The 21,714-nt window shown below is 47.3% G+C and overlaps 1 protein-coding gene across 1 annotated transcript in view; it reads right to left on the minus strand.

Annotated features, from left to right (window-relative positions):
• LOC138467255 (uncharacterized) overlaps nt 1-21,714 on the minus strand; it is a 1,232,016-nt gene that overhangs the window by 14,476 nt on the left and 1,195,826 nt on the right. Inside the window, exon 34 of the mRNA XM_069607273.1 lies at nt 15,132-15,329. Within this exon, the coding sequence (XP_069463374.1) occupies nt 15,132-15,329 (198 nt within the window). The remainder of the gene's footprint in view (nt 1-15,131; nt 15,330-21,714) is intronic.

Below are 21,714 nucleotides of genomic sequence, written 5' to 3' on the forward strand. Positions count from 1 at the left end.
TTTCTGACCCATAAGAAAAGGATGGCAATTAGCTGTAGAATTAGATGGCGGATGAATTTTTGGAAGAAAACCTTTGTTGGTAGGCAGTAGGCAGAGTTTTGCTTGTTACTTCTCTCGTTGCTACCAGGGAAATATTATTGTCCGGTTCATGGCCAAAAACTGGGTCTGGTGGTGTTATAGAGAGGAGTAATGAGTAGCTATTGTTTTGTACCTTTAGATATCTGCCTCACTTCAGAAGGTTGTATGATGTCTCTCGGTTGGAGAAGGGGACACTCAGCACCTTCAAAAATCAGCACAGAAGGGGGATCCAACGTGATATTGGGCAGGCCCTTTTTCTTATTTTACTTCAGATGTAATAGATTAAGTACCGAATTCAGCAGACATTTCTTATCCACCCTAGAGCGCTTGAAGCTGCCTACGGACCACATTGGCACATTCCGACTCTTGCTCCGCTCTTGTTTGTAACGACGTGATGAAAGATTCAATGTAAACAGTTTTGGAGTTGATCAGAGCTTGATCTTCGGCATTTTCATTTATTGCCTCATATAGCTTGAGAAACGGTGCCAGAGAGATGGTTAAAGCTAACACCATATTGCAGTGTGCGTTGAAAGGTTGAATTGTCACCCTGTCTGATGTCAGCCGAGGGTTTCAGAGAGAACGTTGAAGCCACTGAAGATAGCTGTGGGTCTTTTATGCTGGTAAGGAGCCCTCTGGGCTCAGGTGCAAATTAGATCAGGCGCTGAAGGTCTTTCTGCAGGATCCTTGAGTCTGTCTTCGTCATGTTGCCAGAATTGTTACAATGCATTTTTTTGTGCCCTTTTTATCAACGATTGGTCAACAAGATCATCCTGATATGCCAACTCTTTTTTACTGCTGACCACTGTCGCATTAACTTCTTTGGAGGACTCCCGGGAGCCTTTTTGAATGAGAAGGATAATGCTTGGTGTGCCCAGGAGTAGGGTCATCGACCAGCTGGATGACAACTTGTAAACCATCCAGACTCACCTCTGCTATAGAGAGGGAGGCTGTATCGCTCACTGGCATCTTAGGGCGGGTGGTTAAGTCTCGAGTGGAGGATGCCTCATTCCGCAATGGTAATTGTCCGTCCTTGGGACACCCCTCTACGTCCCCCCTTGGAGGTTCTCCAGAATAGGCAGGATCAGAAGGCAGTCTGGAGTCAGTCGGAGCCCCAAACTCATGGTCTAAATCTGATAGGGCAGCTTCCGAATGTAGAAGCTCAGCATCTGTAAAATCAGCCGGCTGGTTTTCCCCGTGGATCTCAGAAGCCATAGTAATCGAGCAAGTTGGTAAGTTAATGGGTGTAGATTAAGGTAGTTCCGGGCCCATCGGCAGTAACGGTACTTTCCTGTTTTTTGTACGTCTGCCAGACCCATACCTTTCACTCCATTGTAATCATGTAGTCACGTCGCATTAGATCTTGTAGCAAAAGTCATTTGCATGCTTTTTCGCGATCTTAGACTGGCTTAGGCAGGCAGGCAGGGATTTAGCAGATTTAGCAGACTTATGTGCTACAATGGCCAAGGATCTCACCTGTGATTTAAGTTGCTGTCGAGTCCTTGGCATGGGAAAAAAAGCAAAAAGAGGCATTCTACAGATCCATAAGAAAGGAGCACAATGTCAGTATTCAAATCCTCATGGCCTCACAGGCCTCACAGGCAACACAGACAACACTCCCTGCACTCCGCGTCGCTCTGCGAATGCAGGCAGGTTATGTAGAAATGTCTCTGTGTCAGGCGTGGCATGAAATAGAAAGCAGACTGTCCATGCTCCTCAATGAAAACAGCAGCAGCAGGAAAAGGAACAACACAGACAACCCTCCCTGCACTCTGTCTGTGGATCTAACAGTTCTTGGTGTCTTTCTTGGCCCACAACAATGCTATTAGATAAAACACTGTTCATCCTTTAAGTTCTTCTTTAACACAAAGTTCCTTCTTTAAACACAAGTGTCTTCTTTGTTTAACAAACACTGATTCTACTGGACTTTCCTTGTGGGTTTGCAATTTTTCTGGTATACTCCCCTGCCAGGACTTCTCTTGTACTCACAACTGCCTGCTGAACTCTCCTGCCAGGATGTGTCTTTTGCTCACAATTGCCTGGTATACTCCTCTCGTCAGGACTTCTCTTGCATTCCTCTTTGTTTACAAGTAGCATATACCTTTCTTATCTTGGTATATCTACTTGTTTTCACAGTTCCCTTTAAGTTTTCCCCCCATTTGCATTCACTTCTTATTGGGGTTCAAGTTGTCATTCTGCCCTTTCACTTCATACACAATATTCTTATGATTTCACCTTCTGTAACTTCACAATGTTCACCTTTTCTTCAGCATGGCTGCCGAAACACCACTCTGCTTGGATTTACTCATCGGTTCTTTGTATTATTCAGTCTTGCTTGCGCTTATGCAGCATGCCCTTGCGAATGCTTCCCACTCTGGGCAGCTCTGACGTCCCTCCAGCTTCTCTCGCAGCTCAGCTCCTGCATGCCGGCTTCTGTTCGGCTCCGGGCAAGGACAATGCTGCTTCTCTTGGGTACTAAATGCCCAGGAATTCTCTTGCGGTTCCTGGTGTCTCTATGGTATGTCTTGCTTGCACCACCTTACTTTCCTTCTTGGCTGCCAGGCTTCTTTGCTTTGTCACACCGGCTCTTACCTCCAGCTTCAGCACACCAACATGCCCCTCCAGGTTCTGCACACTGGGTCGTGCCTCCAGCCTCTATTCGCCTTCAATGGAGAGGCCACAACTTCTCTCAAGTCCTCTCCTATAGTTCGCTTAGCATTTTTAAAGGTCCTGCACACAGTTGTGTGCATCCAACAACTAGCGCGTTCATTAAAATTAATGTTCCTGCTGCTCTGTATCACTCCGTTCATCCTCCTCATCTCAATACTTAGGTGGTTGTGGGAATTGAAGTCCACTGATATAAACTGATGATTTTGGTGGTCGTCGGAAATAAAGTCCATTGATGGTTTCGGATGCATAATACTTGGAGGGTCTTTCTCAATGCTTCCACATGGAAGATAAGTTCTACAGGAAGGACTAGTAGGACTGAAAAGGGCTTTCTTAGAGCTTTTAATCTTCAGGTTATGAATGGGAGTTTGGTCTAACAGGTGTTGGGAAAAGGTTGCTTTTTTCCCTTTGGGTGGAATCAGATGCATGGCATTAGGCCATTAGGGTATTGGGTAACAGGGGATCTTCCTCATGTGAAAATGAGGGATACCATGTCCCACCCGATGATGACAGGATATCACCCTGGCGGTTGTCTCTCCTCATGTGATCCTCTCTCCAACAGCCACACCAAGGGTCAGGAGCAGTTCACCAGAGACTATACCCCCCAGTAGCTCAAGTAAAGAAGCAACTTCAAGGACATGTGTCAGTATTTTCCTCTTTGGATTCCTTTGGCGGGTGGTCAGGAGAACTGCAAAGGGCCCCTGAGTTCCTCCAAGCAGGCATGCCTGAGGCACAGAAGAGACCTGACTTTTCTACCCATCTGGTCCAGAGTATATCCCTAAAGGATTCATTTTTGAATGGCTAAATGCAGCTTGTATGGTCAAAGGGGAAGTGCCTAACCTTTTAAATCCGCTCAGGGAGAAGAAATGTTGGGATCAACAGCATCGGTTGTGGGGCTCTGTCCTCAAAGCAAGGACATTACTGCTAGTATTGATGGGTAGGATGAGGAACATTCCCTTGCTGATGATTGGCAAGGGCACAAGGGTAAGAAGTTATCCACCCCACAAGAGTTGGAGTAACCTTTGACATCTGTTTGAACTAGAAAGCTTACATCACCTCTAATCCTCAGAATGGATTCCGGATCTCCAGCTAGCACTCTATATGTGGTTTTGAATGCTCAGCGCTCTTGACAAGGTGGCCAGAGAAAAACCTTGTGCGGTATGTCTGAGGGTATCCCTTGAAATGAAGGTTACGGTTACACCAGACATTGACTCAAGCACACTGACATTTATAGCAGATACTGGAAAAGGAAGTGACAGACTTGGCCTGTAGAGGAGCTATGGTCCCTTCCTCTCTGCACCCCCTGATCAATTTCTTTTCGGTACAAGGGAAAATGTGCCCACTCATAAAATGCAGCGATTTCAACAACTGTATGTGGCCCCGCCTCTTGAGATGGAAGGCATACACATACTCTGGGAGATTATTGAAAGCCAATTGGTTAGTTTACCTGCATCTCAAGGAGACATACCTACCAATCCCTCATTCCAAACCAAACAGAAGGTACCTTCGGTTCTGCTGGAGGGACTAGTTTTGGGAATGCACATGCCACCCCTTTGACCTATTTTTCTGCCATCTGGTGCTTCACTAAAGTAAAAAAAAACAGTAGCTGCCACCCTTAGGGAATGTGGAATGTGCATGATCATTTACCTTGACAACATGACTTTCATGTTTTAAGTTGCCCAGCTCCTTTTGGAACAGGTACAAAAATCAAGATCTTTATTGCAAGACTTGGGTGACCTTGTATAGTGCCAGGAGTCATACCTTTCTAAGACACAGAGAATGGAAGTATACAATTGCCCTCACACAAAGTATGGAAATGTGGGCTATGGTCAAGGAAAAGTACATTTCCTTAAGACCTCCTACCAGCTTCTAGTCAGATGATTTTTCCAGGCCATATTTATTTTCAGGCCTGCAGTGAGATTTTCCATTTTAGCTGGAAGTTGACTTATTGATCAAATGGTATTCCTGGACACTCTGGTGGGTAGAGCATCTAAAGACCTTGTTGACTTGGCATATTTGGTTCTACCATATTCCTGGTGATAGCGTATGATGCAAGTGGCTCCTGATGGGAGCTCGATGGGGGGATTTTGAAACAAGGGAAAGTGGTCAACAGACAAATTAGATTGCTGTATTATTGCATGGAATTTTTAGCAGGCTCCTTTGTGATCAGATATTTGATCGGCAATCACATAGAAGCATGTCTTCTGCTTATGATGGACAATGTCTTGGCCAAAGGCAACCTGGTTTTTGCCCAAAACATATCACAGTAACTGCTCTGCTGGACTTAAACATTCAAATGCACTCCTCCTGTGATTCCGGCAAACTAGCTATCCTCCTCCTGCTAGATCTCTCTGCGGCGTTTGACCTAGTCGACCATAACATACTATGCCACAACCTCAGCTATTACTTCCACTTCTCCCATGAAGGCACATTGTGGATCAAATACTTTCTCAGTGGTTGCACCACTCGAGTATTCACTGGGGTATCAGCAGCTGACCCATCCCCGCCCTGCTAGGCATCTGGCAAGGGTCTCGTCTCTCTTCTACTGTATATAACACATACACAAAACACCTATTCGATCTTCTTGACTCCAGGGAGATCATCTACACCAATTTTGCGGATGACACCCAAATACTAATCCCCATCACAGGTGATCACATCTGTGACACAATCACAATCAACGTAGTATAGAGCACAATCCAAAACTGGATGGCCACCCGCAATTTATGCCTCAATGATGAAAAAAACGAGCTCCTCATAATTGGCTCTCCACACCAGTTTAGACACCTGGATGCTATGGTCTCCTTCTGTATTGATGGCACGAAACAGATAAAAATTCTGGGGATCTACCTCGAAGCAGATCTAGGCATGATCAGGCACATTAATGCCCTAGCATCGTCTACTTCTTATACTGCAAGACTTATCTCTAGGAGTAGACAATTCCTCTCACCAAACAATTGTCTCACACTTGCATGAGCATTGATTCTCTCTAAACTTGAATATTGCTATGTCCTACTCAATGGCACCTCGAATGCCAACATGCACAAACTCCAAAATAATGCACTTTGTACCACCCTTGGGCTTAAACGCTCGGATCACATCTCAGCTACAAGACATTAATCCCACTCTCTCCCCATTGAAGCGCGTGTGAAATTCTAAACTTTATCTATTGCACACTGCTGATTCACAACGAGTTCCCCCTCTACCTCAACAGTTGTAACACACAAATTATCCCGGTGCAAGGGATCAGATCTAGTACTAGCACCTCACAGTTAACCCCCTATTTTTAAGAGCAAAAGAGCCGGAAGTGTCAGTTCCTGCACCACAGCACCTTCACTCTGGAATTATCTGCCTGCTCATATCAGAAGCGAATAAACACTCACCACCTTAAAAAAAACTAGTCAAGACCTGGTTGTTTGATAAATATTTGTAACAGCTCATCTCTGCCTCTATGACTATGATGGTATTATGTACTCTTCGCTCCTGCCTGCACTGTACAAAAAGCTGTGGTACCCTTGGGCCTGTGTGTTTCAAGAATGTAAAAATAAAAGTAAGTAAATAAATAAATGTTCTGCAATCCACTAGAAACCACTTTGGGTGCACTTGATTCTGCCTGCTGCTGGAATTAGCCATGGTCTTTTGGCACGTTTGACTGAAAAAGAGAATTTGCAGTGCTTGTTATGTCCATGCTGGAACCTGCCAATGTGGTAGGGGATTGAAAATCCAGGTATCTCACAGATCTCAGTGATTGGACATTGGGCCACAGGTTTTTGTGAAACTTTGCATGGCAAAGGGCCATCTGAGGAGAAATCGGTTAACATCCAGACACAACTCACAATCGCCTTGGTTCTTTAGATGGAGGCCAGATTCCTTTATCTTTGCGACAGACACATTTCTTAACCCTTGCTGCTAGGAGACTAATTAAGACTGTCCCCTTTCTCATGGTGGAGAAGATCTAGGAGAAGGTGCAGTCTGAAAGGGATGACTCTTCTCCTGATTCTCTCTGGTGGATGATGCAAGCCTGGAATCCAATCACTATGAACCTTTATCCTCATTTTCCTATCTTACTTAATGAAACCAGGACATCCTAAAGCATCCAAAAGGAAACTGTCATAGAGGAGTCACTACTTCTCGTAGCATTATTGATTTTAGGATGTGATGCCACATTCCAGGACTTTTGGCTTCCGTTGCATTCCAGATCTGGGACTTGTAGACCGGCTCCGCCTCCAAGAGCTACGGAGCAGCCTGGTGCGGATGGAGGAGCAGGTGTGTGTAGATTCACAGGGATCATGTTGTAGCCCCTTTGATGTTAATCTTGAACATGATCTCTTCTCTCACCAAAGAAAGCAGAACTTTTCAGACAGCTGGGGTCTACCAATTGGCCATTTTGACCAGACAAAACCAGCTGGAAGTCAAGCCAGAGAGGGAACACATGCTAGTGTGTCCCCCATAAAGACCAGTGAGTATTTCTACTTCTGCAAGTTGTGTCAGGTGAGTCATGGTTAGCTGTCTTCAGGGTTCAGTCCCCTAGAAGTGCCAGGGCATCCTAGGTGCCAGGTTTGAAGATATCATTAAATCAGCTGACTGGTTTTGTGACTAAGTGCTTAAGGAATTGTATTTCCAATTGAGGCTTTTGTAGCTGTGTCCTCTTAGGTGCTGATACTAAGCCAACCTGAACAGTGTTAAGTGGAGTTGTATCCTATATTGCTGATGGAGCCGGAGGTCTGGTAGCTCTTCTCACAGGATTTGTCTGTTGAGGCAATGGACTTTCTCAAACAAAGGGTGGTTGTTCTATTGACCCTGGATGAAGGTCAGCTTTTATGTTTCATTTTGATATTTGTAATTACTTGATCACATCAAAAGGAGAGGAGGAGACTAAGGAAGAAAATGACATCATGGGGCCCAAAGACACTGAATTGTACAAAACACTATAATGCTTGTAAAAGTTATTTTGTTGAATATTCTTGGAAATCTACAGGACCCTCAAGTTAATTTGGGAAATTTATTTTATGTTCCAAATTTGGTTTGCTGCAATAGTTGGATGATCTGTGTTATTGAGAACAACTACACCATAATAAATCACCGAAAACAAAACTTGTCTCTGTTGTGGACAACACCTTATTTCTTGGGTATCTACCAGGGTCTTATTTTCTTTTACAGTTAAAGGATAAATTGGTGTATCGATTAAACCAAACCCCAATTTCCAAATTCAGGAACACTTGAGAGTGCATACAAAGCACCAATTTCCTGTCCAACATTACTTTAAAAAGAATTCCAACTTAAGGTCGAAGTGTGACACTTTAGCAGTAGCAGACTTCAGCCAGCACATATTTGCCATAGCTCTTCATCAGTAAAGGAAGGCATTCGACACGGTCATCATCTTCCAAGTAAGGTCAGGACCACACAAACAAGATCACTCAAAAATACACTCATCAATGTAAGAAACCCCACAGCAAGGTGGGGAAAATCATTGTCAAACCAGACCTTTATTGTTTTTTTGTAAATTTGATTTTATTAAGTTTTACAAGTGTGAGTCATGGTACAACAATAAGAAAAGCAGTACATATCTTATAACAGTAGAACTAAGCCATAAAACTCCATGTATTCCGTGTTTGTCCGGCAGACACGATCTCCATACATAATGTTCGAGTGTAAACATGACTTCCCCCCGCCCCTGTTGCCCACCCCCCTCCCTCCCCGTGGTCAGGCAGCGTTTGGTACAGTTCTTGCAGCATTCATCGTGTGATAATCAGAGTTAGTATGTGTTGTCGGGAACTTCCTCAATCCTGAGAGGACATTTTAGTGGGGGCGGACTCAATATTATTTAGGCCTCGTTTCTCTCTTCTGTTCCTGGGGTGGTCAGTTTATGGCTGAGGCGTCCGTTGGGTAGGTGTATGTTCTTGTATTCCATCCAGAGGGCTTCAATCTGCGACGATCTTCCGTGTAGTGACGCTGTGATATGTTCCATTATGCAAATATTGTTGGCAACGTTGATCCATTCGCTTTTCGTAGGGGTTGTGGGGGCTTTCCATTTCATTACCAGCGTTGCTCTTGCCGCTAATAGCAGTTGTGGGGCTATATGTTTTATTTTGATCCAGTCATCCCCATCCTTCTCGAGGCCGAAGAGCATGAGGTAGGGATTAGCTGTTCTGATAATGCTGTCGACTTCTTTGATCCAGGCCAACACTTCAGACCAGAAGACTTTTATTCGGGGGCACCCCCACCACATGTGCCAATAGTCTGCTTTTTCCCCACATCCCCTCCAGCATTCTGGCTTGATTGTTTGGAACATTTTGGATAACCTGACTGGATCGTATTGCCATCTATGCAGCAACTTGATTGCGTGGAGCTTGTATTGGTTTGAGATGGATATTTGTGTGGCCGCTTGGCATATGGTATTCCATAGGTCCGGTGTAATCTCTTCAGCAAAGTCTTTTTCCCATCTGCCTTTCAGTGCGTCCGTGTTCACTCCCTCCCCTCCTATCAGTGCCGTGTACATGTCGGATATTAGACCCTTCATTTCAGTTCTTGAGCCGAGTATCTTTTCAAAGGGAGTGAGGTCTCTCATGAATTTAGGCTTCCACAGAGGTCTCGTCAAGACGCCTTTGATTTGTATATATTGGAAAGTGGATAGTGGACCTATTCCGAGGGCTTCCGTTAATTCTGGGAGAGGGATGAAGGAGTCCTTTCTTTGTAGTTGCCCAACTCTTTCCAATCCTGCCTCATACCATGCTTGGTATTGTCCTACATTTGGAATGTGGTCGTTGATTCCGGGAGACCATAAGTGGCTTAAAGGGGAAGGCCAGGTGGTAATGTTTTGCATATTCTTTCCCTGTGTCCAGATGTCCCAAATGGTGCTCAGTATGGGGTGACCTTTGAGTTTTCTTCGGATTCTTTCCTTCGGAGCCCAAAGCCTTCCGAGACCGTGGCTGGTGAGAAATAGTGATTGTCCATATTGACCCAATGGATGGCTGTTCGATTATGCAGATGTGGGATTAGTACTCTTAGTTGGGATGCTTCATAGTATTTGTGTAGGTCAGGGAGTCCGACCCCTCCCTTGTCTTTGGGGAGTGTTAAGATCTTATACGGGATCCTCGCTTTCTTCCCTTGCCATAAGAATCGGAGCATGGCCCTTTTGGTTTCAGTAAAGAAACCAATCGGGATCCTGATGGGTAACATTTGGAAGGGGTATAGGAATCGAGGGAGGGATAACATCTTTATTGCATTAAGTCGACCGAGCCAAGATATTGTGAGTTATCCCATCTTGCCAGGTCGGACCGGAACTGGTTTAGTAGGGTGGGGAAGTTAGCCTCATATAGGTCACTCAGCTTTTTCGTAATTTGTATCCCCAGGTACTGTAGTTTTGTGTGTTCAATTTTAAGGCCCAGGGGAGAGAATTTGGTGATATTTTCATCTTCTGAGCCTTGAAGGGGAAAGAGCGTTGACTTGGTTTTATTTACTTTGAACCCTGATAGTCGACCGTATTCTTCCAGCAGACAGAGGGCTCGAGGGATGGAAGAAAGGGGGTTAGTAATGTGGAGGAGGATGTCATCTGCATAGAGGGCAATTTTGTATTCCGTCGACCCCATTCGAATACCCTCTAGGATGGGGTCGGCCCTCATCGTTATTGCCAGGGGCTCTAGTGAGAGTGCAAAGAGAATTGCCGAGAGGGGACATCCCTGTCTAGTCCCGCGCTGCAAGTTAAACCATCTGGAATATTCACCGTTCACGAATATTGAGGCTTTAGGATCTGAGTATACTGCCTGTATTGCTGTCCTAAACCTCGTGCCCATTCCCACTTTACATAATACCGCTTTTAGGAATCCCCATTCTACCCTGTCGAAGGCCTTTTCTGCGTCGATAGAGAGTAGGACCGGGTCATTATCTAGGGTCTGGGATGTATGGATGAGATGGAGGGTTTTGCGCATCGTGTCAGCCCCCTGTCTCCCGAGTATAAATCCAACCCGGTCTGGGTGTATGAGTTGCGGGATTAGCGTTTCCAACCTTGCAGCCAGGATTCTAGTATAGATTTTCGCATCCAGGTTAAGCAGGGAGATGGGGCGGTACGAGGCCTCCTTGTCTTGGGGATCACTGTGATCAGTGCCCTGGTAAAGGAGTCCGGGGGTTTCCCCGTATCCATTATCTCATTGAAAAGGGTCGTCAAGAAGGGAGACAGTGTTGCAATGAAGGTTTTATAGAATCCGGCAGTGTAGCCATCTTCTCCCGGGGATTTACCTAGGGTTAGCCTCTTTATGGCAGCTTGGACTTCCGATTCTATGATAGGGGATTCTAACAGTTCGGCATCTTGTTGTGATATTGCGGGGCCAATTATTGAGGACAGGTACGTTTCTGTATCTATTTGTTCAGGGTTCGCTTCCGAGGAATAGAGTGCCTCGTAAAAGTTGGCGAAGGATTCTGGGATAGTGGTGTGAGCGTATGATGTTGGGGAGTTATCCTCAGAGATTTCTAGTACTCTTCGTTGAGCTCTCTGCTCTCGAAGCCTGGCAGCGAGAAGCGCATCTGACTTGTCCCCCTTTACATAAAATTTTTGTTTCAGAAACCTTAATTTGCGCACCACTTGTTCGTGTTCTAATAGTTTCAGTTCGTTTCTTTTCTCTCTGGCTCTACTCATTTTTATGGGGTCTAATTCTGCGTCTGGGTCAGGTTTGCTCTCCAGTTGGTGGATTTCTGTTCGTAGCCTCTGTTCGATAAGGTTACGTTCTCTCTTTTTTGAGGAGCCTTCTCGTATCAGAATCCCCCTCCAGGTAGCCTTCCCCGCCTCCCAGACGGTCTGTTTGGACGTCTCCCCATTGTCATTTGTTTCGAAGAATTGGGAGATTTCCATCTCCATTTCAGCTCTGAAGACAGCGTCTTTCCAGAGGCTCTCATTGCAGCGCCATTTGCCACTCCTGGTCGGCAGATTCGCCCACTGAATGTCTGTGAGGACCATGTCGTGGTCTGACCATGTGATCGGGGTTATGCCTGCTTTAGATGTAGCCTCAGCGAGGTCTCTGGATAGGTATATGTAGTCAATTCGGGTATACGTATTGTGTGGAGCGGAATAGAAGGTGTAGCCTTGTTCTTCGGGATGATGTGCCCTCCACGCGTCTATCATATTATACATTTCCATCATTTGCACAAGCTCAGTTGGCTCAAGTCTGTTCTGGTGACTCGTGTTGGGGTTCCCAGGTTTACGATCTTTGACCGCGTCCGGCCATTGGTTAAAGTCTCCGCCTAAGATAATGTGCCCGGTGGCTTCTAGTAATATCTTGGGAATCGTTCTGGAGAGGAATCTCGATTGACCCGTGTTCGGGGAATACAGGGTCGCAATTGTTACGTTCACCTTACCTATTTGCCCATTCACGAGCAGAGCTCGTCCTTCCACATCAGACCATGTCCTGGTAGGAGTGAATGCTATGCCTTTCCTGATGAGGATTCCCACCCCTCCTTTTCTAAGCGGGCCAGAGCCCCAGTATTCATTCCCAACTCGTTTCCCAAGGATCGGTCTTTCTTCTCCTTTTATATATTTCGTTTCCTGCAGGAGGAGGATGTCTATTTCAGCCCTACGGAATTCTCTGGCGACGAGGGACCGTTTCGTCGGTGAATTGAGTCCTTTTACATTGAGTGTCCCGACTCTAAAGGAGACATTTTTCCTTGTGTTAGTGTCTGTTATCATTGCTCTTTCTCATGGGAAACAGTCTCTTCGTGTGTGATTGGTAATGCTTTGTGCTCGTGGATTGCTTGCTGCTGTGCTTGTTTTGGTTTAATATGTGCGCTGCTTTGACCCGCCTCGGCCCTGTGGCCTTTCCCTCACCCTCCCTCCATCCCTTCCCCAGTCCTAATTGAAGGCGTCCGATCGAACCCGGAATGTTGCTCCAGGTCGGCATCGGACCACTTTGGGGGGCCGTTACTTCACGCCCCTTAACCAAATAGGTCATCTTTGTCCGGAGTGAGCCCCTCCTTGGTTCCCCCCTAATTTTTGTCATTAGAGTTAGGGAAACGTGTATGTGTTCGTATCGCCTCATTACATCATTTGCTTATTTAATTGGAACTGTCTTACCAGTGTCGCTTGGATTCAGTTATCTGCTTCTGGGGAGATGTTGCCTCTCCGGAATTTTCGTGACCCCTTTACTTTCTTTCTCCTGGGGCCTTGGATTCGCCACTCTCGTCCTTCTCCATGTGTCTCTCCTAGGCCAGCCACCTCCCCCTGAGTGCCAAGGAGGTTAGATATGCACGTTTGTATTTCTTTCTCGGATCTCAGCCTGATTCTGGTTCCCTCATATTCGAATGAAAGTGAGAAGGGGTAGCCCCACCTGTATCGAACATTCTTTTCTTTGAGCATCTTTGTGAGCGGACCGCATGTTTTCCTGAGAGCCAGGGTCAGGGAGGAAAGGTCTTGGTAAATTGAGATTCGTGTTCCTCCTAGCGTGATCTCGTCGCTCCTTCTGGCTTTTTCGAGAATTCTGGCTTTGTCTCTGAAGCGATGGAATCGGGCAAGAACCGATCGTGGACCACCCGTGGGGCCACCTGCTCTGTGTATTTGTTCCGTCATTGGTTCATCCACTTCATCATCTGCTGTGAGGAGTTTAATAATATTGTGAAGTGTTTCCTTGAGGTCTGCCTCCGTTTCCCCCTCTTTCTCAGGAATTCCAAAGATGCGTATATTGTTCCTTCTTTCTCTATTTTCCAAATCATCCAATTTGAGTCAGAACTCATCTTCTTTGCGTTCCAGGTCCTTTATTCTCTGTTCGAGTTGTATCTCTAACGTATCGATTGAGGTCTGGTTATTTTCCACCCCTTCAAGCCTGTCCTCCATGCTGTCGAGTCTTTGGGTGATCCTGTCTATTTTGCCTCCTATGTTAGTGCCCAAGTTCTTTATTTCGCCCAGAAGGGCAGCAATGTCTCCTTTCGTTGCTGCCGCTAGTTCATTTTCCGTAGTGATGTTGTTTGCCATTGCTGGTTCAGTCAGGGCGGGAAGGGTGGGGGCGTATGCGAAGTGCAGGAGCTTGTGCTTGAAGTTCATGCGGGGTTTTCTTCGAAGCGACAGGCAGAGGAGGCACACGCCCCTGTTTTGGGGGCCTTACCCTCTGTACTGATCCGTTAGAAGGCACATGGGGTAGTTCCCTCTTGGCAGTGGTGGGTTGGTTGCAGCTTTAGGTTTGGTTATTTGAAATACACTGCTGTGATGCTGGCGGGGAGTGTGTACTTGGTTCCTTTGAATAGAGGAGGCACACGCCCTGTGTCCAGGGGCCTTACCCTCCGTTTGGTATGGTTTCTGTTTCGCCAGCGAGGTGTACACCGGAGGGGCCTCAGGTCTGGAGATGCCTCGCGCGTGTTCTCAGGAAAATTGAAGCACTGGTTGGTTCACGTGCCGAGATTTGGGGTCTCACCTCTGGTTTCCTTCTGGTGTCGCTCTCCCCGTTTGACACTACGGCGTTCTGTGCCGGGGTTCGTGGTTCAGAGGGTTGTCCCGTTCACCTCCACTACTAGTGGGTCCAAGTCAGACTATACTTCCAGTGGGTTTCTCGTCTCGGGTTCAGGAGTGCGTGTGATTTACCGGTGAGGCCCCTCTACGGGGTGCAGGGAGCCATCCATTACCCTCTGGAAGGCCGGTCCTTGGGTGCACCTCGCTTCTGGGGTGGAGCCGGGCGCGTCGTGTAGTCTCTCCCCGTTTTGGCTCCCGGGTGATCTGTTAGGTAGTCTGTTGGTCGCTTGGGGGGGAGGCCTCCTCTCTGGTAAGTGCTTTAGCGCCGTTATGTCCCCCTCTGGAGCGTCGGGATCCGGCAGGTCTGCACCGGATAGTCACGGGGGAGCTTTTGGGGGAGAGGGCCAAGATGAGGCGTCGAGTCCCAAACCACTCACGAGGGATGGGTCCGCGGCCGCTATCCGATGCGGTCCGGGGGGCAGTGGGGTGCAGATGTCGGGCGGCCCTGAACTCTGTGTTCGGCTGCTCGAAGGGGGGCGGGCAGTGAGCAGCCTCGCCTCGCGTTATGGGTCCTTCGTGGATGCCAGGCAGGGGAGGTATCTTGAACGGGGGTTCGGGTGGGTTCAGGGCTAGGGCACCCACCTGGTTATGTCAGGTATCTGCTCAGGGCCGTGGTCATCCGCGATCGCCTAGGCTCCGTTTGCCAACCAGACCTTTATTAATGCTTCAAATATTGTTGACTCTAAAAGAGCAAGGATTTCAACAAGTTGAAATTTGGAACATGGCTCCTACTTAACAACAGTACACCTTAGACTAAGATCTGTCCCATGGATGAATAATAGTACGGGTTATGGATTGCATTGACTATAGTGGCACTACTCTCAATGCCTGGAGTAGCAATAGCATGCAGAAAAAACAAAAAGGCCCAGGCCCAAGGGGACAAACCAGATCTTTAAATTCTTACCTCTACTTCCGTTTGTGTGTGCAGTTCCTTCCCTGCTCGGTCAGTGGCTACAGCTTTGAAAGAGAATGGTCCAGACTTCCCCACCACTGATACCACATAGATCTGCCCGGTTTTCGCATCAATGGCAAATTCATCACCTGGTTGACCCACAAGGCTATATTGTAGTGGGCGATTCGCTCCAAAATCTGATTCTTTCACCTGTATTAAGACACAACAAAGATTTTAAAAAAGATGAGTGAAATAATATGCTGCATGATTTATTACACAGAGCACAGCAATCCGATACAACAGACATCTAAGCATCAAAATGTCTAAATATACAAGCAAGATTAAGATGGGTTTAGAGTCTATTACTTTAGTGCAATATTTGAAAATACTGAAACACTTTATTTCAATCTCTAGATGTTGTGACAATTCTAGGGAGATCTGCAACTCTTCCCAAGGGGAAGCCACCCTCTTTGGGACTAGGGAAGTGTGCCCACTACACTAACCCCCCCACCGATCTCTCTGAAGGTGACTCCCCCTTAGGGTAAACCATCCCCCTTCCCCAGTTACTAACACCATTGTAGGGTATCTAGGGGCTAGTTTTTCCAGAAACCCTATACACCCTTTACTAATGGCTGACTTGGCTTCTGACTTTCCGTGTGCCCAGTCTCCTGCAAAGACTAAGGACAGACGAGTGAGCCAAACCCCCTGGAGTTGTGTCCCTGGGACAACCGATCACTGAAGCCTCTCAGCAGGCCCCGCAGAGTTCAAATGCACCATGGAGGCCAAAGGACGTGTGGCCGGCGAGTTAGGGAAAACGCTAGTGTCGGTGGGCAGGACCGTGACATGCACCACAAGAGTACAGTGAGGCACAGCTGACGGCCAGACGGATAAGCCCCAATGAGCTGCAAGAATGAGGAAGAAGAGTTTTAGAAGACCAACACAGCTACCAGCTGAAACATTTCATAAGTGACTCTGCACAGATCGAGCTGCAAGACCGAAGCAGAACATCATTGAAAGACAGACGAGGAGCCCAGCTGAAAAGTCACATAAGCCACTCTGCAGCAACGAAGAAGCCCTGAGAACAAGGGCGAAGACAGATCTGAAGGCCAGCTGAAAGGGTGCATAAGTGGCTCCACAAACACAGGAGAGCTGACCAGACTCAACGCCCCTCCCCAGGAGCACCACTCAAGGCAGTGAGGTATGCAGTGGCACAAGTGGAATGGGAGGTGGGCAAAACAGAGAGAAAGAGAGAAAAGAACCCAGAGTGGGGAAAGACAAGTATACCCCAAGGGGCGGGAGTGAAAAACTGAACAGTTCCAGAGTATGAAACAAGGGCGAAAGCCCCAGAGTGAGAAATGTGAAAGAGAAGAACCCCAGAGTGTGAAGTGGCTGAGAGAACCCAGAGTTAGGAAAAAAATAGGAAACTAAACCCTTATTGGAAGAAGATGAAGTAAACCCAGAGAGGGGAGCGAGAAAGAGAAGAGACACAGAGTGGGGCGACACAAAGAGAAGTCCAGAGTGAGGAGGACGAAAGACTGAAAGAATCCCTAAATAGAGAGGGAGAGGGAGAGAGAGAGAGAAGGAGAGAGAGGGAGAGAAAGAGAGAGGGAGAGAGAGAAGGAGAGAGAGAGGAAGAGATAGAGAGAGCGAGAGAGAAAGAGAGAGAGAGAGAGAGAGAGAGAGAGAGAGAGAGAGAGAGAGAGAGAGAGAGAGAAAGAATCCCAGAGTGGGAGGAGACAGAAAGAGAGAGAGGCCTGGACTGGAACAGCTGGACATTTGAGCACCTCAAGAACTATTTATCTTGAACTACAAATTTGGGCTGAAGCTTTTACTGAAAGGTTGACAAGTTTGGGGGTCAGAAGCCAGCCGCCATCCCGTTCAGTTAATATTTACACAAAGTTCCTCTTTGTTGTTTTGTTATTTTCTTTTGTTGCTAGGGAAAGTGGTTAAGTTAGAAAAGGATTGTGGACCGTATTATTATATTTTTTAGACCGCCTGATAAGCATGCTTTGGAATGTTCTTCTGTTATCGACTAGGTATTGGATAGATAGATTTAAGGAAACAGTATTTTGTGCTTTGAAAGAAAAATAAAGTCTCTTGAACAATGCCTTGCTGTCAGAGTTCTGATTTTGACCTATCACAGTGTGAATACGTACTGAATGGCGGTAGAAGGCCACACGTTCAATGCCTGATTAACACACAGCAAAGCTTACTGGATAAAAAAAAGCATTGGCACAGCCAGTAGTTTTGGTGTTTATAGTTGTTTATTGCATTTTACATTGATAAGTAACAATGCAGCAAATACTTGGGTTAGTGCTTGTAGGCATATAGCATCAGTGATAGCCATAGTAGAAAGGCTTCTCTTTGCAAAGGTGGATGGAACTCTTTTTACCATGTGTTTTATTGAAGTTACGTGTCACCAAACAATAGTTTGCAGACATGTGTGTAACTTTTAAGGTAGGCATGGTGAGCTAGGGTGGTAGGAAGAGCTAAGGAAGAAGGGGCGAGCTAAATCCAGGGGCAGTAGGCAGGGGTGAGCTTGGTGGACATGGATGAGCTAGTAGGAGTGTGTGTAGGCATAGGTGAGCTAGTTAGGGTTGATGGACTGATGTCGATGGGTAGGGGTGAGGTAGGGAAGGTGTGGATCAATTTGGCTGGAGTAGTGCAGGGTGGGATGTTGTGGGCTGAGATGCTAAGTGGGTGGGGTAGAGAGGGGTGGAATGGGGTGGCTGTTGGTAGAGAGGGATATGGGAAAGAGCAGTTAGGTGGGGTTGGTGGATAGACAGGATTAAGGCATGCTGGAAGGTTAAGAGCGGCGAGGTGGAGTGCAGTGGTAATAGGGATGGATTAGGGATGGTGTGGGATAGTAGGGGTAGGTGAGGAAGTATGGGTGGGATAGAGGGAGGCTGAGGAAGGGTGGGTGGGTTAACACTGAGTGATAATGGGTGGGTGTTGGGTACAGATGGGTGAGGAAGGGTGGGCGAGGGGTGCATACGGGTGTGGAATGGTGCGTAGGAATAGAGAGATGTGAGGAATGATAGAAAGGGGTGAGGAAGGGTGGATGGGGATGTGGAGGGGTGAGGAGGGCTGGCTGGAGGTAGGGAGAGATGAGGAAGGGTGGGTAGGATATAGTGGTATGGGGAAGGGGTGGACAGAGGTTGAGGTGGACAGGGGTTGGGTTGGACAGGACATGGAGAAAGTATGTGTGTGGGTAGAGTGTTTGCAGGTTTAGTGGGGTAGGCTAGAGTGTGTGCTAGGGAGCAGGGCAAAAAGTAAAACAGTGTGGTGGGGAAAAGTGGTGGAGTGGACTGGTTTCATGTTGGAGTGGAGTTATATGGCGGAGTGTTGCCATAGTGTAGTGTCATGTTGGAGTGGTAGGGTGGAGTTATGTGGGTATTTGGAGTGGGGGTGGTATGGAGTGGTGGTGTGGTGCCAATTGGTGTTGCAGCCTGGGGTGGTGGTATGGAGTGGGGGTGCAGACTGAGTGTGTGGGGGTATAGTTTTATGTTGGTGGCGTGGGGAGGTGGTGTGGTGGCATGCCAACATAAAACTACCCCATGGGGTAGTGCAGCAGCATGACGTGGGGTTTAGGTTGCCGGGGTAAAATGGCGTCAAGTGGTGGTGTGGAATGGGGTGTGCAGTGGGGTGTAGCCTAGGGGTGTATGCATGCAGTGGTGTTGTGATGTGGAGTGGCGGTGTAGTGGTGCAGAGAGGTGGTTTGATGGTCTGTAGTGGTGGTGGTTTGGAATAGTGGTGTAGAATTGTGGTGCAGAGTGGTGGTGCTGTGCAGTGATGTGGTTGTTTGGAGTGGTAGTGTGTAGTGGTGGTGTCGAGTTGTGGTGCAGAGTGGTGATGCAGAGTACTGATGCATTGGTGTAGAGTAAGTGGAGGCATGGAGTGGTGGTGTAGAGTGGATTGGTTAGGTTTAATGGTGGTGTAGAGCGGTGATGTGGGGTGGTAGTACATATTTGTGGTGTACAGCGTGATGCAGTGGTGTGGTGGGTCGTGTGGTATTTGGAGGTGTGGGGGTTGAGGGCATGAAGCCATAGGGGGGAGGTAGGGTGGACAGGAGTCTGAAGTGCTGGGTTATAGCTGCGGCATAGAGAGGTGCTGTTGAGTGGTGGTCTGATGGTGTTGAGGTGTGATTGCTTGAAACAGAGTGGTGTAAAGGTGTCAAATGGTATGAAGTGGTGTGTTGTACAGTGGTAGTGTGGAGTGATGGTTTGGGGTGGTGGAGTGTGGGACTGCAGGCAGGGTTTAGGGGTGTGCAGTGTACAGGTGTGTGGGTATGATGTGGATTGGTAGTATGATAGTGTCCTGGTGGTGTAGACTTGTGGTGTGACATGGCGGTGTTAGTGTGGAGTGATAGTGTTGTCAAGTGGTGGTGTGGACGTGTGGAGTGGTGCCGAGTGGCGGTAATGTGGAGTGGTGGTGTGTGAAGTGGTGGCGATTTTGAGTGGGAATGTACAGTAATGGTGCAGTGGTATGGTGTAGTTCTTTCGTGAGGTTGTTGGGTTGTGGTGGTAGTGGTGAGGTTGAGTGACGAGGGCGTGGAGTTGCAGTGCAGTGGCTTAGAGTAGTGGTGGTGTGGAGTGGTGTGGTATTGTAGGGTGACAGTATTTAGTTTGTTTTGTGGTTGGAGTTGTGGTGGAGGAGTGAAGGTGTAGGGGTGTGACAGTGTAGATGTGTGGTAGTGGTGGTGTGGAGTGGTGTAGAGACAGTGTGGGGTCGATGCGATAGCTGCCAGCGAGTGAAATTAAAAAGAAAAAGCAGAGCATGCTATGTGCCTCTTGCAGTGCCACTCTGTAGCAAGCCAAGAGCTAAGGCGGCGGGGCTTGAGATGCTATCGGGACACCGGTCATGATGCCCCACATGTTTCTTCAGGGTAAAGTTAGGACATCATGACATACGGTGAACATATAAGACACCAAAAAACATTGTTTCAGAACCCCAAACGTACATTATGACTTTAAAAACCAACCTTATAAACAGGGACGTCAAGTAGGGGTCGCCAGAGGTCGCAACTGAGACCTCTGAGGTCTCCCTTGAAAACTCTAAACAAAAAAAACAACAAAGAAAAAAGGTTTTTTTCTTTTTCTGTAATGCAAGCTCCTGGGCTGTGGCCAGCACCATGTGGCTCTTTACTTCTGGAGTGTCTGGCTTTCTTGTTCAGGCCCCTTAAAAAAAGAAGACAAATAAGAACAGGAGTGCCACAAGTCTAACACTTTCAGCACTGACCCTAAATAAGAAGGAATCGGCTCACTAACAGTAATGAGTGCATTAAAGGGCATGTGCTACCGTTTCCTGCTGAAGAGAAACTTGTTGAAGGTTCACTTTTCAAATATAAGCAAACAAACAGTGAACCACTGCATATTCAAAAATTGTGATCGGGTTATTTATTGTAAGCCTTTGAAAAAAAAACGTTCACTCGCGCCGTCTTTAAGCATCCAAGACTAGTAAAAAGACTTTCTCTTAAAAATAGTGATCAGTAGGACCGTATTAAAAGTGCCTAGTGCACATGAAAGAGGAGAGTGCCCACGACCATCACTGTGCTTACGGCCTAGATACATGTTCTTCCCAGAGTAGATGTTGTATAAATGATGCGCAGGAAAAAGTGTGGCTGGTTAGACACTTTTATTGTGGCCCCAATATCAGCTTTATTACTATCACTCACTCAACTGTCCATGAGTCCTGGGGCAACTGGCCCTCAACAATGCTGGATGCTGTGGACAAAGTAATGTCTATAATGTAGGTGATTGCGGTCCAAGAGAGGAGCACCAGGAGCTCAGCCTTCTCCATGCCCTCTGCTATGGTTTCTGGCGCTTCGTGCTCTATCTGCCTGCACTTCCTTGTTCTGGCCGGATCTCGCAAGACTAGGGGGTCCCGCGATATCTCTACACACCTCCCCTTGATAATGCAGAACAGCTTATTGCACAACAGTCATTGTCTCTCACCTGTCTTCTGTGTTCCCTTCCCGGCCGATTTTCTTTCCCGCCACTGGTGTCCAGTACCTGACCAGTTTCCAGGAAGGCTTCTGGTGCATCTCCTTTGGCTTCTTCCTCCGTGAACTCTCTCCATCCTGCTTCCAGTTCTTGTTCTCGCAAAGCTTCTCTGTCAGGGCCTTTGCAGGGGTTGGGTTCCTCTTGTGGCTTTTCTCCTTCACAATGCTTCTCCAACATGGCTACTCGCTCCATGTTCCATGTGCGACCATCCTCGGTGTGGACATGGTTGGTTCCTCTATGAATCACTGTTATGGGTTGACTGAACTTCGAACTGGTCATTTGGTCCTTGGTTGGTAGACGTATTTTAATCCAGTCACCTTCCTTTACCTCTCGACCTTGGGTCATCCTTTTTCTGTCGCTCCATATTTTCATGCGTGCCTTGCTGTTCTCTAATCTCCATACTACTTCTGACATGTCTACTTCATCGTCTTCTCTTACTCGGGCCAACCATGGTGGCACTAGTGTAGACGCTGCTCTCCTCCCTCTCAACATGCGAAATGGGGAGATTTGGGTATTCCCGTTAGGCGTTAGCCTGTGAGCCGCAATGGCCTCTTTGACAGTTTTGAGGGGATCCATCCCTGAAACGGTCGCCA

This window comes from Ambystoma mexicanum, chromosome 4q (assembly GCF_040938575.1).
Source record: "Ambystoma mexicanum isolate Mex_15411 chromosome 4q, UKY_AmexF1_1, whole genome shotgun sequence".
NCBI lineage: Eukaryota > Metazoa > Chordata > Amphibia > Caudata > Ambystomatidae > Ambystoma > Ambystoma mexicanum.